This window comes from Colobus angolensis, unplaced genomic scaffold (genome assembly GCF_000951035.1).
Source record: "Colobus angolensis palliatus isolate OR3802 unplaced genomic scaffold, Cang.pa_1.0 Scaffold106, whole genome shotgun sequence".
NCBI lineage: Eukaryota > Metazoa > Chordata > Mammalia > Primates > Cercopithecidae > Colobus > Colobus angolensis.
In genome coordinates, this window is record NW_012111586.1 from 1207404 (window position 1) to 1223163 (window position 15760).

The window sequence follows — 15760 nt, forward strand, 5'->3', positions numbered from 1 at the left end:
GTGAGCCAGGATCGCACCACTGCACTGCAGCCTGGGTGACAGAGCGAGACTCTGTCTGAAAAAAAAAAAAAAAAAAGATTGGAACTTTCCGTTCTCTGCAGTAAGCATTAATTAACTCTGCACTAGGTAACACTAGCAGCTGCAGAGCCATAAATGTGAACTGATACAGATCCTGCTCTTTCCATGCTGAAGATGATGATCAGGGATTTGTGGCATGTGCATAATAGTTACATTGAGAGGTGGAAAACGGTGGAACATGTAGAAAGGGCCATGGATGGCAGCAAGAGAAAGAAGAGACTTTCTCCAGGTCAGGGCTGGGGAAGACAGGTAAAAGCATGATGAAGAGGGGACGCTAGCCCGAGTGTGTAGATAAACCAACCTGACCCCTCACGGCAGCGCTCCTGACTACTGAGCGCTGGGTAAGCACTGGATGAGCTAATACGGGGGACGTGGAAGTCCCGGCCAGGAATCTGCAAGAGAGAAATGATGCCATCTATCTTGACTCTAAAGGGATATGGGTAACCACATGAGCTTCCTTTCATCTTTTAAGGCCTGTGGTCCTGAAAGGAAATCAGAGCCAATAAAGAAGCCCATCTGTGTGGCCTCTTAAGGATGAAGCCCCATGTACGCTGTTCAGGCCGGGTGTCCAGCCGAGGGCAGGTGCACAAGACTTTTCGTGCCTCCACCTGTTGGCTCTGTGCCCATCTAAGTCTCTGTGCCCAGTGTGGCCCCTGGTGGTCAACTGTGAGTCCCAGATGAGGCCTCTCTTTTCCCTTTCTGTGCCATTAACCTCTGCCTGCAGCCCCCGCCCCTCCACCTGGAGAGCACCCTACAGTGCCAGAAGGAAATGTCTCTGATTGCAGGAGCGAGACTTGGAAGCGCTTGTCAAAAGGTTCAAAACAGACCTCCACAACTGCGTAGCCTATATTCAGGAGCCACGGCTGCTGAAGGAGAAGATTCGAGGTCTCTTTGAGAAGTACGTGCAGCGAGCAGACATGGTAAGTTCAGCCTCCCCTCCTGCCAGCCCTGCCCTCCGGGGTCTCCTCTCCCTCACTGAGAATCTCCTGGGCCCCGTCAGGTGGAGATCGCAGGGCTGAACACAGACCTGCAGCAGGAGTACGCCCGGCAGCGGGACCATCTGGAGAGGAACCTGGCCACTCTCAAGAAGAAGGTGGTCAAGGAGGGCGAGCTGCACCGCACAGACTACGTCCGCATCATGCAGGTACCTGCACACTCCCCTCGGCCCCTGTGGAGGCCAAGCCATCCAAGATGAGAGATCCCATCAAGGGTCCCTCTGAGACCACCTGTCTTCAGAGCTACCCAGGTGTCTGGGGGCCCAGTCGCTCCCCCTAAAGTCTTATTTTGGCTCCTCTCCTCTGACCTCATCTTGGCTGTGACTGTGGCTAAGAGCTCACCTGGGAGGTTTTCTAGGCACTTCCATGCTGCACCCTGCCCTCCACCCCACCAATGCCCACCTCCCCTCCCCAGGCACCCTGTTCTTCTTTTCTACCCCATCTTTATCCAGAGCACACCTGTGTCCTGCCCCACTCCTCTCATCAGCCCCTGGGCCCTCTAGACCTTCATCCACATCATCTTAGCTCTCCTGAGCCACTCTCCCTTCTCTCTTCTGTTCCCAACTCTCATTTCACCTGACTTTGTCTTGCTCCTTTTTATTCTGCTACCCATATCTCGTGGCCATGCCTCATCTGATTTTTCTGGTGCCTCAGGTCCCTACCCTTATCTCTTGTGTCCCAAGTTATCCACACCCTCCCAGAGCTGGCCTCACTCTGGTTTAATAAGCGCCTCACACCCACCTCCCTGGATCCTTCACAGGCTGTTCAGAGAGCCTGACCCCATTACTGCTGCCTCCACACAGGCACGTTATCAGGACTGCCAGTCGGGATTCTTCTGCCAGATTTCTGTTTGGGTATCAGTATCGTCTGAGGCAATTAATGTGAATTAGTATCAAAAGGGAACATCAGAATCACATTTATAAAGCACGTACCTTTTTATGTTCACATTTCTTTAATGCCATAATTAAAATACTGGAATGAGAACAGGTTGCAATTAGATTGAAACAAACCAGTTCCCACCTTGGCCAGTTCATACACAGCTGGGCAGAGCACACTGTGATTCAGGCCAGAACCAGGCACGGCTGGTCTCATGCCATCTTACGACCAGTCCCCACTGAAAAGCAGCCCATTGCCCTACTCTGTGGCCATGAAAGCTGTCAGAGGCCCAGAGATAGAAGTGCCTCCAGTTGGTGGAGCCCTGAGACACCAGCAGCCGTACACTGAGCCACTACCTGGGGCTCTGGAGTGCAGCAAGCAGGGAAGGGGAACCAGGGTGACAGCAGGAGGCGTTGTCAGCTGCTGACATCACCGAGCACCCTCTGTACCCTATCACCAGAGCACAGGCCTGAGGAACTGGGTCCCTCTGTCCCTGCCAAGCAACCAAAGCAAACATCGGTGTAGGAGAAGGAAGACCACAGGCTAGCCAGAGAGTGTGAGCATCAGCATGAGGCTGCTGGGGCTGGCATCCTGTCCTCTTCTGCTTCCCCATGCCCTGGAGGGTGCTGGGCCAGGGTGGGGTGGAAAGCAGAGGAGACCGAAGCGGGGCCTCCCTGATGGCTAGCAGAGTGAAGTCCCTGGAAGAACATTTTCTCCAGGAGCATTGTAACCTACGTGCTGGGGAGTCCCATGGATCCAAATAAGTAACTCCAGCAACTGCAGGAAGTAAAAAGGGGCCCGGGGTGGGGGTGTGTGGCAGAGGGTGCAGGTTTCCGGGTCCGCACCCCTTCAACCAGAAAGAGACTGCTTGTTGATAACAGTGGGGCTCTTTTTGTTGGCAAAAGGCTTGGAAGATTAAAAAAAAAAAAAAGTTTTCAAAACCACTGTGCCGACCCTGGTTTACCCTGCTCCGCCACTCTTCTGCCAGGAGACCTTGGGTAAATTCCTTAACTCAAGGAGCCACCCTCCCTATCTATAAAACAGGGAAGAAAACAGCAACCTGAGGGCTGGGGGAGTTCCTGCAAGATCGAATGGGATAACCATATGAGGCACCAGGCACTGGCCTGGTACAGAATAAGTGCTCAAAAAACAGCAATTTCCAGCTGGGTACAGTGGCTAACGCCTGTAATCCCAGCACTTTGGGAGGCCGAGGCAGGCGGATCACGAGGTCAGGAGATCGAGACCATCCTGGCTAACACGGTGAAACCCCGTCTGTACTAAAAATACAAAAAACTAGCCGGGCGAGGTGGCGGGCGCCTGTAGTCCCAGCTATTCGGGAGGCTGAAGCAGGAGAATGGCGTGAACCCGGGAGGCGGAGCTTGCAGTGAGCCAAGATCGCACCACTGCACTCCAGCCTGGGTAACAGAGCAAGACTCTGTCTCAAAAAAAAAAGAAAAAAAAGGCAATTTCCATCCTCGTCATCCAAGCAAAGGACCTATCCAAGAACCAAGGTAGAAATCCAGTGGGAAAGCCTAGAAGTCCATCACAGGATGGGCCACTGGTGCCTGTGGACTGCAGGTGGCAGGGGGTGGAGGGTGGATGGCACAACTGATTCCAGACCCTCAGTTGGTGGCCTTGGTGTGTGCTGGTCAGGAGCTAGCTGAACCTCATCTTCAGGTTGCCATGGCCCTGGCACTTCAATCCAAAAAGGCTGAGGAAGGCCACGGCAAACATGGCATCTAAGAGTAACTCATTAGAAAATAACAGAAAATGAGGTCACTGTCTCATTTGTATATTCAGACAGGAGCTCAGCCTCCCCACTCCATTCCTCAGCACACTGGCAGATATGAAAATAAGAGTTGCTATGAGATACAAACATCTAGGACACGCAGTTTATTCATTCAGTACACATTTTTTGAGGGCTTCTTGTACAGCAAGCTCTGTGTCAATCACAGAGGATTCCAAGATGAATGTGATAGTGTTCCTACTCTCAAGGAGTTCATCACTGGGAACCTGGACCAGATAAAAATAATTACTGCTCAACTCATTGTATGCAGTGCTGCGGGCTCATCCTGGAAAAGGGGTTCAGTGATGCCTTCAGGACTTGTGGAAGGTTTCTGGGGCAAGGGGCATTTGAGCTGGGCCTTGAAGGGTGAGTAGAGGTTGATCATGGAACAAGTCAGGGAAGAGCCTTACAGGCTGTGGGAACAACCTGAGAAAAAGCAGAGAAGAATGAGGCCTGTGAGGTGCTTGGAGACCCAGGAATCCAAGAGAAGAGTGTCCAAGTGGAGAAGAACCCACTGAAATGGTTGGTGGCTGAGGGTCATGTTGAAAAGGGCCTCCATGCCATGCCAAAAAGTACAGTTTGTCCTGTAAACAGGCTCCACCCAAAGTTTCTTAGGTAGGGGTGTCTTTGTTTTGAAAAGACAAAACACTCCATTGGCAAGGTGGGAAGACTGGTGGGGAAAGAGGCAGGTGGCAGAAAAACCCATTAGGAAGTGACTGTCATGTTAAGGGTAGATGAGAAGGACTTGGAAAGGGGAAAGTTGTGGTGTCAAAAGGCATTTCGGAGTAGAAATGACAAATAGAAATGTCAGGTTAGACATGGGAGGAAGGCTGAAAGAACGGAGGATTCCAGGATGGCTCATTTGTGCAGTTAGGCAGATGGTGAGCCCACTAACTGTGGGTTCCAGAAAGATGTCACTGATGCAAGGATTCCAAGTCCATGGAATAAATCTGTTGCCTGCTTTTTCCGGGCTGTGAGGTATTGCCATATTCTAAAGGCATCGACTCAGGCCATGCCATTAGGGGGTGCTGTAGGCATTCCCTTCTCTTCTCTGCTCAATACGGAGGTCTGGAAAGACCTGCTGGGGTCATCAGTCAGTTCCAAATGCCAAAGGCAGTCCTGGACAGCTTGGCAGAGCCCCTTTGCTTAGAAAGCTTTTTACATAAACAGTTTCACATTCCCCAAGACTTGGCACCTTGGTGGACCCCAGGTCAGGTTTCCTCTGCAACTATGTAGACCTGGGTGGGGGAATGGAGGATTGGAGGGGCTTTTGGAGGTCAAATGACCAGGGAGCGATCAGGAAGAGAAGGCTCAGCAAACCCATTGCATTCACATTTTTAATTCACAAAGCCATCCAAAGCATAAACAGTTGACCTCAGTGTGACCTCAGGACCCCTCAGAACACAGGCCATCCCAGAAAACATTTTGCGGGTAGCCCAACTTATATATATTGGGAGTGTCCTTGGCCATGATACTATGTGAGGTATTGGAATGGAGGTGACAGAAATGTGAGGGGGGACAGCAGAGCCTAGAAAGCAGTAGTCATGGAGGAACAGGGCACTCTGGATGGAGGCATGACAGGGTTCAGACCCTAGCTCTACCACTGAGGTACGGCCTCAGTTTCCTCACAAGGGTGGTGTAAGGAGGAACTGAGGGACTGTATGCACGCTGTTTGATACATTGCAGTGATCCAGTCAACACTTGCAATTGTGGTTACTCTTATTATTGTTATCATCAAGCTCTTCCTGCCTTAGGTTCTCCTTTCCGACCTCCTGGCTCTGGGCCTGGAACACTCTTCTCCTCTGTCTCCCCTGGGAGCCCTCCTCACACTGGGTTGGGCCCCTGCTTCAGCCTCTCATGGCAGCTCTGCACTGGAGCCAAGCGGGACCTCCCACGTCTGGCACAGTGACCAGTGTAAGCTTTCAGGAACTGGTTCTTACTTTTCTTAAATGAGTAAGTGAATGAATGAATGAATGAACAGAACAAGAGAGTCAGGCTGCACTGAGTGGTGGGCCTCAATCATACTCCAACAAGGATCAAGCCCTGGAGACCCATTTAGGTGAGGGAGCATCATGAAGATGTCAGAGGTTGGCAGGGGGGTCAGAAACAGGCATTCACACCAACAGGTCCCAGGAGCCAGAAATCCCAATCACAGTGACAGGGCTGCAGAAGGTGGAGGGGGTGGGGAGACACCAGGACAGGGCTCCACTTGCGGGGGGGGCCTTTACAGCAGAACAGGGGAGAGCACTGAGAGCTGGTGACAAACCAGCAGGAAGGGTGAACATCAGAATCAGATCAGACACAAAATCAACAAGACTCAGTGACAGAATGGAAGGAGATGACCAAAAAGAGGAAGCAACTAAAGATGCAAACTGTGAGAGAACTCGAATTGTGCTTTCAGTTTCTAGTGCTTATTCTGATGATTATTAATGAGTTATTTAATGAGGATCAGGAGAAGTGAAGCTTAGCAAAGCCTACTGAAAGGAGAAATGGAGAGAGATCTGGAGCGAGCAAGCTTGCCCCTGTGGCTCTAAGACCCTCCCTTCTGTTCTGATTTCTCACCTCTCCCTTATCCCTTGGTTTGTAACTTCCTTATTAGTAAGAATCTCATCTTATTCGGTTTGGTATCCACTGCATTAGTTATTCATTTTCTCATCCATTTCACACATATTTATTGAGCACCTCTAACATGCAAGGCAGGGTCCAAGGTCCATAACCCAATAAATATGTATTGAATTGATCGTGTCATGATAGCAAATCTGCAAGGACAAGGTCCATGGGAGGATCTAGCAGAGTTTTACCAGCAGCATCTGGAAAGGAAATGTGGGAAACCTATCACTGTTATGAGAAAATCTGGAACTGTAATGTTCCCCACCCTTCCTCCCAAACTGGGGAGACCAAAGAATGAGGAGTCCAGCTTGGTGAGTAGATGAGTTTATTTAGGTCTTCCATGCGGGGCACTCCTGGGCAGCCGCAGGACAGCTCTAGAGACCTGCATTGCCTCCCATCTCTAAGCTGCTTTTAAGCTAATTTTCTGGCTCTTCACCTACAGTGGATGTGCCATGGGACTGTTTTCCTTGGTAGGTTTTCAGGTATCTTCTAGGATGTCTGGATTCTCAGGGACACCTGCACCTCAGCTGGGCACCATGGCCTTGACTAACTGCCTGGCCTTGAGGGTTCAGACAGTGAGCATACACCCTTAAGTAACCTGGTGGGGGGCCCATCACACCACAGTCACCAAGGCCTGGGTTGGTTAAAAGGGTAAAGCATTCAATGGAGAAAACATGTGACTCAGAAACACAAGTACAGATCCTAGCATGAAGAGTGAGGGGCTGACAATGAGGACTAGGCATTCCATCTGAGAGAGAGAATTTCATGACTGTAAAGGAATACCTGAGGCTGGGTAATTTATAAAGAAAAGAGATTTATTTGGCTCACAGTTCTGAGGGCTGTACAGGAAGCATGGCGCCAGCATTGCTTCTGGTCAAGACCTCAGGAAGCTTTTACTCATGATGGAAGGCGGAAGAGGAGCAGGCGTGTCACATGGCAAAAGAGGGGGCAGGAGAGGAGAAGGGGCCAGGTTCTTTTTTTTTTTTTTGTGATGGAGACTCACTGTGTTGCCCAGGCTGGAGCACAGTGGCACCATCTTGGCTCACTGCAAGCTCCGCCTCCTGGGTTCATGCCATTCTCCTACCTCAGCCTCCCGAGTAGCTGGGACTACAGGCACCCGCCACCACGCCCAGCTAATTGTTTGTATTTTTAGTGGAGACGGGATTTCACTGTGTTAGCCAAGATGGTCTCGATCTCCTGACCTCGTGATCTGCCTGCCTCAGCCTCCCAAAGTGCTGGGATTACAGGTGTAAGCCACCGTGCCCAGCCACGACCAGGTTCTTTTAAAACAACTAGTTCTTGCAGGAACTAATAGAACAAGCACTCACTCATTACCACGAGGATGGCACCAAGCCCTTCATGAGGAATCTGCTCCCATGACCCAAATACCTCCCTCTAGGCCCCACCTCCAACACTAGAGATCAATTTTCAACAGGAGATTTCAAGGAGACAAACATCCAAACTATATTGTAAGGAATACTGACATTAATAATATACTGGAAGTCTAAAGGTGTAGATCTGTGCTTTAGATGAAGCATTTCTGGAGGAAAGGGATCTGTTGCGGTGTCTCTAGCCCGACCCCCGCTCCCTCCTGGGCTCCACAGGTACCTCCCCACAGCAGAGGACTGTTTGTCACAGCTCAGGGAGAACAGTGCTTAAGACCGTCCTGTTCACTGGGCTCTGACTCCGTAGCCCCCACTCGTGAGATAATGTCCCAAGTGGAAGCACAATTTGTTCCTGGCACAGGTCCATTTTACGTAGATTTGGCCTGCAACTGCCTTTTCTGGTGTGCGGACCCTCAGGTGCTTTGCAACTGAAAGTGTGGTCTGGCCTGCAGACCAGCAGCAGCATCTCTTGGAAGTCCAGTGCAGGATTTCAGGGCCCATCCCAGACCTATGAGTCAGAGTGGCAGCTAACAAGGTGGTCAGGTGATGTATTTGTATGGTCATACACGAGGCACTGCTGTAGACAAGCCACTGTGGCTGTGGGATCTAAGAGCAAAGTGGCCAGTCTCTTTGGCCCTTGGGGATGGGGCTCCTCCTTGGGGTACTTGTGCTGGGTGTGAAATGGAAGGCAGAGATTTGAGGTGTGGGAGAAGAGGAGAGAAGAGACTGGTCCCGGAATGCAGAGTCTGCACCACCTTGCCCCCAGCAAGCTTCGTTCTCACTCCTGTCGACTCCCCTCCTTTCGCTCTGCATTCCAGTGATGCAGGACTGCTGCAGGTCTCCCCCACCCCCATCAGCTGTGTCATATTCTGTGCCTTTGCTCCTGCTCTTCTAGTTGTCTGGGACACCTTTACCGTCTCCTTGGTGACTCCTTCAAGCCTCAGCCCGGGAGTCAATTCCTAGGAATCCACCCTAGTCATTCAGACAGAAGTAAGCATCTTTCCTCTAGGCCCACTCCTCCATCACAGCAAGGTGGCCACCATGCTAAACTGTACCCACGCCCCCCACTACACCGTAAACTCCTCAAGAGCAGAAACTAAGATTTACTCTCTATACTCTAGGATTAACATAGTGTCTCTATAATATTGCATGACTACTTTATGGGTACTCTATAAACATTTATTAGGTAGATGGTTGGATGGATGAATGGATGGATGGATGGATATTTGTCAAACACAAATCAGAGAAGTGAGCTTCCAGTGGATGCAGCAGACGTTAATTATGCATGTACTTTTCTGTTTTACTCACTAAATAGCATGCTGCTGAGGGCAGACCATGTCCTATTTCTGTTTGCATTTTATGCACTTCCCAGATAGCCTATAAATGTGGGTTCAGCAAATGAATGAAAAATGAATAAAGTACAGCACAGTGCTCATGAACTCTGGAGCCAGACTGTTGGGGTTGGAATCCTGACTCTACCGATTGCTAGCTGTGTAATTGAGCAAGTCATATACCTCTCTGTGCCTCAGTTTTCTCTTCAGTAAAATTGTGATGTAATAACAACCCAGCCATAGGGTTGTTATGATGCATTTAAACTCATATAAAAAGTGCGTGGAAAAGCATTGTTGTTGCTGTTGACGTTGCAACAAGCATAAGTGGATGGGGGAATGGTGCTGAGTCCACCTGAAGGTAAGTTAGCTGGTTCCTTAAGAGGCTGAGCAATAGGCTGGAATAAAGGCTCAGGCCCCAGTAGAGGATCCAGAGTTCTGGATCCAGGCCTAACCCTGCCCATTCCCCATACACTCAGCCCAGGAGGGCATGCCATGTGCCCACTGACCATGCATCTGTCCACACTCCCTCAATCTTCCCCTTTTTCTGCAGGAAAATGTCTCTCTGATCAAGGAAATTAATGAGCTCCGCAGGGAGCTGAAGTTCACTCGGTCCCAAGTTTATGACCTCGAAGCAGCTCTGAAACTGACCAAGAAAGTCCGACCACAAGAAGTTTCAGAGACAGGTAATGTCACCAGTGGCCAGGTGAGATGGGCATTGGGACGAAGGGATTCATGCAGCCGCAGGCAGGTCTCCCTTTGGCTTCCTTCTATATCAGGTCACATCTCCACATAGCCGTCTGGGATCCTGTCCGGGACACGTGCCTGCTCTCTGAGGAATCCGTGAGGGCCTTTCCACACTCAGACACACACAGGTCCACAGTCCCCTGGCTGACATCCGTGAGGTTAGCTACAGTTCAGAATACAGACTCTTTCAGATTTTGGAAAGTGAATACTTTATATAACATATCCAGAGGGGTCTGGGGCAATGCCCTGAAATCAAACACTTTAGTATTTCTGTAGTGACATATGAATATTCACACTAAGCTTCCTGAATTTAAAAAGGCACTCCGTTTTTAGATCCTCTTGCATTTTAGAATAGTGAATAAGGGATTGTGAACCTGTACAATTAAAATGAAGACAAAAAGCAAGATGAGAAGCTATTTAAAGGAAGAGGGGAAATAATTACATAAATATTAAATGAGTCAGTTACTGCAATTATATCCTAAAGTTCCTCTGAATTTCTGACGGCCAAGGCAAAAAGAGAAACAAAGAAATATGATCGTTTATCTCATTCTTATTGTATGGCAAAAGGGAGCTTTCTTCTGGAGAAACAAACGTTTCCCTGGCAATAAATTCTCTGAGAAAGTCAGCACATGGATCCTTAGGAAAGGAATGTGGAGTAACCATGAACAGTCTTTAATTACATATGCTGCTTTCAGGCCCCAAAGAAGCATTTCTCAAGTATCCATTCCTTATCTGGACAATCAATAAAACCAAGAGATTAAGGCATCTCTGTGGCAAACTAAGCCAACACGGTTCAAGTTTTTGTTTTCTGGTGGTTTGCATTCAGGAATAAAGATTAGAGGCTTGGGCCGGGCGCGGTGGCTCAAGCCTGTAATCCCAGCACTTTGGGAGGCCGAGACGGGCGGATCACGAGGTCAGGAGATCGAGACCATCCTGGCTAACCCGGTGAAACCCCGTCTCTACTAAAAATACAAAAAAACTAGCCGGGCGTGGTGGCGGGCGCCTGTAGTCCCAGCTATTCGGGAGGCTGAGGCAGGAGAATGGCGTGAACCCGGGAGGCGGAGCTTGCAGTGAGCTGAGATCTGGCCACTGCGCTCCAGTCCGGGCGACAGAGCGAGACTTCGCGTCAAAAAAAAAAAAAAACAAAGATTAGAGGCTTGAACTGAAACATCCCATAGCTATGGATTGGGTCTCTGAAGTGTCAGTTGTTTCTGGTGCCATGGTCACACAGGACTATGATGTGGAAAGGTGGCTGAATGGTACACAGGAACCTTGTACTACTTTTGCAACTTCTTTTTGGTCTTCAACTATAGAACTATATATATTTAATGACAAAATTAAATACATTATGTAAAATCTTATATATGTATTTAACATTGTCGTTTTGTGCACTTTTGGCTAGGGTTGGAGTTGAGACAAGTGTAAACCCCGAGCAGTACCTGAAGGGGCAATACCAGGCCCACAGAGTTGGTGTGAGAGCACAGCATGTGTCATAAAGACTGAAATACCCTGGGCCGGGCGCAGTGGCTCCCATCTGTAATCCCAGCACTTGGGGAGGCTGAGGCAGGCGGATCACAAGGTCAAGAGATCGAGACCATCTTGGCCAGCACGGTGAAACCCCGTCTCTACTAAAAATACAAAAATTAGCTGGGCATGGTGGTGCAGGCCTGTAGTCCCAGCTACTCGGGAGGCTGAGGCAGGAGAATTGCTTGAACCTGGGAAGCAGAGGTTGCAGTGAGCCGAGACTGTGCCATTGCACTCCAGCCTGGGCAACAGAGTGAGACTCTGTCTCAAAACAAAAAACAAGAAACAAAAAAACAGAAAAGAAAACTGACATACTTGACTTCTCAGAGGTGAAACCATCTTCTCTTCTCTTGAAAATAAAGCACAGATGTGAACAATTGCAAAACTTCTCTTAAAAAATGTTTCAAGCCAGGTGCCGTGGCTCACACCTGTAATCCCAGCACTTGGGGAGGCCAAGGTGAGCAGAATGCTTGTGCCCAGAAGTTCAAGACTAGCCTGGGCAACATGGTGAAACTACATCTCTACAAAAAATACAAAAATTAGCCAGGCATGATGGCACGTGCCTGTAGTCCCAGCTACTTGGGAGGCTGAGGTGTGAGGATTTTAGAGTAAAATTTATCACCTGAGCCTCAGAGGTTCAAGGCTGCTGTGAGCCGTGATCACACCACTACATTCCAGTCCAGGTGACAGAGCAAGACACGGTCTCAAAAAAAAAAAAAAGTTTTTAATATGTCCAAGTATCCTAACAAAATATTCAGTTGAGACCTCCTCGGGATGCCATGTGATATAGTCAGATTCTTCATATTACTATCATGGAGATTTCCAGACATACACAAAAATTGAGAGAGAAGTCTGATGAATTCCTGTGACCCCAGTCCCCAACTTCAACAAATATCAACTCCTGTCACTTGTGTTTCATCAATATACCCCCACCCAGAAGCCAGAGTGGTGAAGCTAGAAGAAATCTAATGTATGCCACAAAACCCTCAAAAGACTCAGCAATGATCAGGAGCAGATATCTCTGGAGGTGGAAGTGAAGGTAGGGCTGAAAACAGAAAAAAAAATCTGTTTAAGAAGCTGTTAGATCCACCTACTATCCAACACAGTGGCTAAAAACAGACCCACATCAAGTCCATCATCTTGAAATTTCAGAACACCAGAGTATAAGGAAAAAAATCCTCCAGACTTCCAAAGGAGTTAAGGAAAATTTTTATACAAAGGATCAAAAATCACAATTACGGGATACAAAATCAAGGCACACAAAAAAGTTGCAATTTTTATATACTAACAGTGTACTATCCAAAAAGGAAATTAAGAAAACAATTGCATTACAATTGCATCAAAAAGAATAAAATACTTGGGAATCAATTTAACTGAAGAAGCAAAAGACTGAAAACTACAAAACATTGCTGAAAGAAATTAAATACCAGTAAGTGGTGGATTGGAAGACTTGTTGTTAAGATGTCAGTACTACCCAAAGTGATCTGAAGATTTCATTGCAGTTCCTATAAAAACCTCAATGACATTTTTGCAGAAACAGAAAAATCCATTCTAAAATTCATATGGAATCTCAACGTACCCTGAATAGCCAAAACAATCTTGAAAAAGAAGAACAAGGTTGGAGGTCTCATACTTTCTGATTTCACAACCTACAACAAAGCTATAGCAATCAAAACAGTGTGACACTGGCATAAAAACAGACATACAGACCAATGGAATAGAATATAGAGGCCAGATATAAACCCTCAAATATATGGTCAAGTGATTGTCAACAAGGGTACCGAGATCATTTAGTGGGGAAAGGACAGTCTTCTCAAGAAGTAGTGTTGGGAAAACTGGATATACACACACAAAAGAATTAAGGTAGACCCTTACTTTACACCATATACAACAGTTAACTCAAAATGAATCAAAGATCTAAACAGAAGAGCTAAAACTGTAAAATTCTTAGAAGAAAGCATAGAGGAAAAGCTTCGTAACATTGGATTTGGCAATATTTATTTGGTGAATGACACAAAAGCGCAGGCAACAAAATAAAAAATAGAGTTGTTTGTGAGATTTGCAGCAATGTAAGCAATGCAGGCATGTATGTGAGATTTGGCTCCATACTAAATCTGGCATCATGCTTAATTGTATTAAAAACCTGAACATATTTTGTTTTTGAGTACACACATGAAGGCCCATCAGTGATAAACAGCTTGAGATTAAAAATTACTAGAAAGTCTCACCTTTTTTTATTACTACTTAATCCAAGTGAATGTCACTTTAAATTAGTTTGAGAGAAATTCTAGCCAATATAATTTCCTTAAGGACAAGGCCAATATTTCCTGAACATTAAAACTTTGTACCCATATCACAGTTCTTCTTCATTAAAGGAAAAGATCTAAAGCCAACACAAACTATTGATTCAAGTGACTCACACTAGAAACAAACAGCACTCAAACAGTTCCACTTCCATCCACCTCTCCAAACAACAATATATAATGTACTATTTCTGTTCAGAACTTATAAAAGCCTTCCACTAGAAACTAAAGAACATGGATGATTTTATACATATGCATACACAAGCAAAACACAAAGGAGAACAAACAGCAAACAAATAAAAATTAGAAGCAAAACAAACAGGAAACCAATGCCACCATTTTCCCCACTCAGTCTACCCTAGAGACTACCATTTACCCAGAGCCCAAAAAACCACATGATGAATATTTTATTCCTCATACACAATTCAATATCCTTAAGTCCACCAATATCACCATACATCCTGTGCAATCAAGAAATTCACTCTAGGCACATGACCTACTAGTAAGTACTCCAGTGCCAGCATTATTCATGCAAAACAGCAAACACAGTATGAAGCGATACAAGCATGTATGTGAGATTTGGCTTCACACTTAAACTGGCTTCATGCTTAACTATATTAAAAAAGAATTGCCAGCCAGGTGCAGTGGCTCATGCCTGTAATCCCAGCACTTTGGGAGGCCGAGGCAGGTGGATCACGAGGTCAGGAGATCGAGACCATCCTGGCTAACACGGTGAAACCCTGTCTCTATTAAAAAAAAAAAAAAAAAAATACAAAAAATTAGCTGGGTGTGGCAGCAGGCACCTGTAGTCCCAGCTACTCGGGAGGCTGAGGCAGGAGAATGGTGTGAGCCCAGGAGGTGGAGCTTGCAATGAGCAGAGATCATGCCACTGCACTCCAGCCTGGGTGCCAGAGCTATACTCCATCTCAAAAATAAAAGAATTGCCAAACTGCCAATGCATGTCTTTAAAATATTTCTTATTTAACCTTCATCAAGACTAAGAATTTTAATTATAAAAATGTTAATTATCCAAATTTTTCCAATTCTCTATAAGGTTTTAAAGAATATTTTATTATCTAAACTTTTTAATTTCTCTGTATGTGCAAAGAAACAAACAAAAAAAACTACATGTGACTTACACAGACCATGAGCGACATACCTGAGCTTTCCATCCAGTCCCAGATTTTCTTCTTCTTCATTTTTCTTTAAAGAACCAGTCATTTGACTGGGCGCAGTGGCTCATGCCTGTAATTCCAGCACTTTGGGAGGCCAAGGCGGGCGGATATGAGGTCAGGAGATGGAGAATATCCTCGCTAACATGGTGAAACCCTGTCTCTACTAAAAGTACAAAAAATTAGCCAGGTGTGGTGGCAGGCACCTGTAGTCCCAGCTACTCGGGAGGCTGAGGCAGGAGAATGGCATGAACCCAGGAGGCAGGGCTTGCAGTGAGCTGAGATTGCACCACTGCACTCCAGCCTGAGTGACAGAGCGAGATTCCATCTCAAAAAAAAAAAAAAAAAAACAGTCGTTTTGCTCCAGGACAAAAAATTCATCATACAAAATTCTTTCTCATACAAATTTATTATCATCTCTTTATAACCTTCCTTACCAAAAAATATATCTTCATATCCATAACTTTCTTCACATCTCTCTCCCCTACCTTGTTTCACAAAAAAAAGTTTTCTTTTTTTTTTTTGAGACGGAGTCTCGCTCCGTCGCCCAGACTGGAGTGCAGTGGCAGGATCTTGGCTCACTGCAAGCTCCACCTCCTGGGTTCACACCATTCTCCTGGCTCAGCCTCCCAAATAGCTGAGACTACAGGCGCCTGCCACCATGCCTGGCTTATTTCATTTTCTTCTTGTATTTTTAGTAGAGATGAGGTTTCAACATGTTAGCCAGGATGGCCTCCATCTCCTGACCTCGTGATCCACCTGCCTCAGCCTCCCAAAGTGCTGGAATTACAGTCTGAGCCACCACACCCAGCCCATAACCCTTTCTTAATTGGAAATGACCCAGATAGCCAATGAGCATCAAAAATAATTTTAAGATTTTAAATTACACAAAAAGTTTACCTAAAACATTTATCCCATTGACATGTATTCAGTTTCTTCATTTTTTTTTTTTTTTT

At 46.8% G+C, this 15760-nt stretch overlaps 1 protein-coding gene across 2 annotated transcripts in view; it reads left to right on the forward strand.

Moving 5' to 3' along the window:
- The window catches only part of CFAP57 (cilia and flagella associated protein 57), a 76561-nt gene that overhangs the window by 54957 nt on the left and 5844 nt on the right, over positions 1-15760 (forward strand). For both annotated transcript variants that reach the window (XM_011945284.1, XM_011945289.1), the window contains exons 21-23: positions 864-998; positions 1079-1222; positions 9612-9744. In XM_011945284.1, the coding sequence (XP_011800674.1) occupies positions 864-998; positions 1079-1222; positions 9612-9744 (412 nt within the window). The remainder of the gene's footprint in view (positions 1-863; positions 999-1078; positions 1223-9611; positions 9745-15760) is intronic.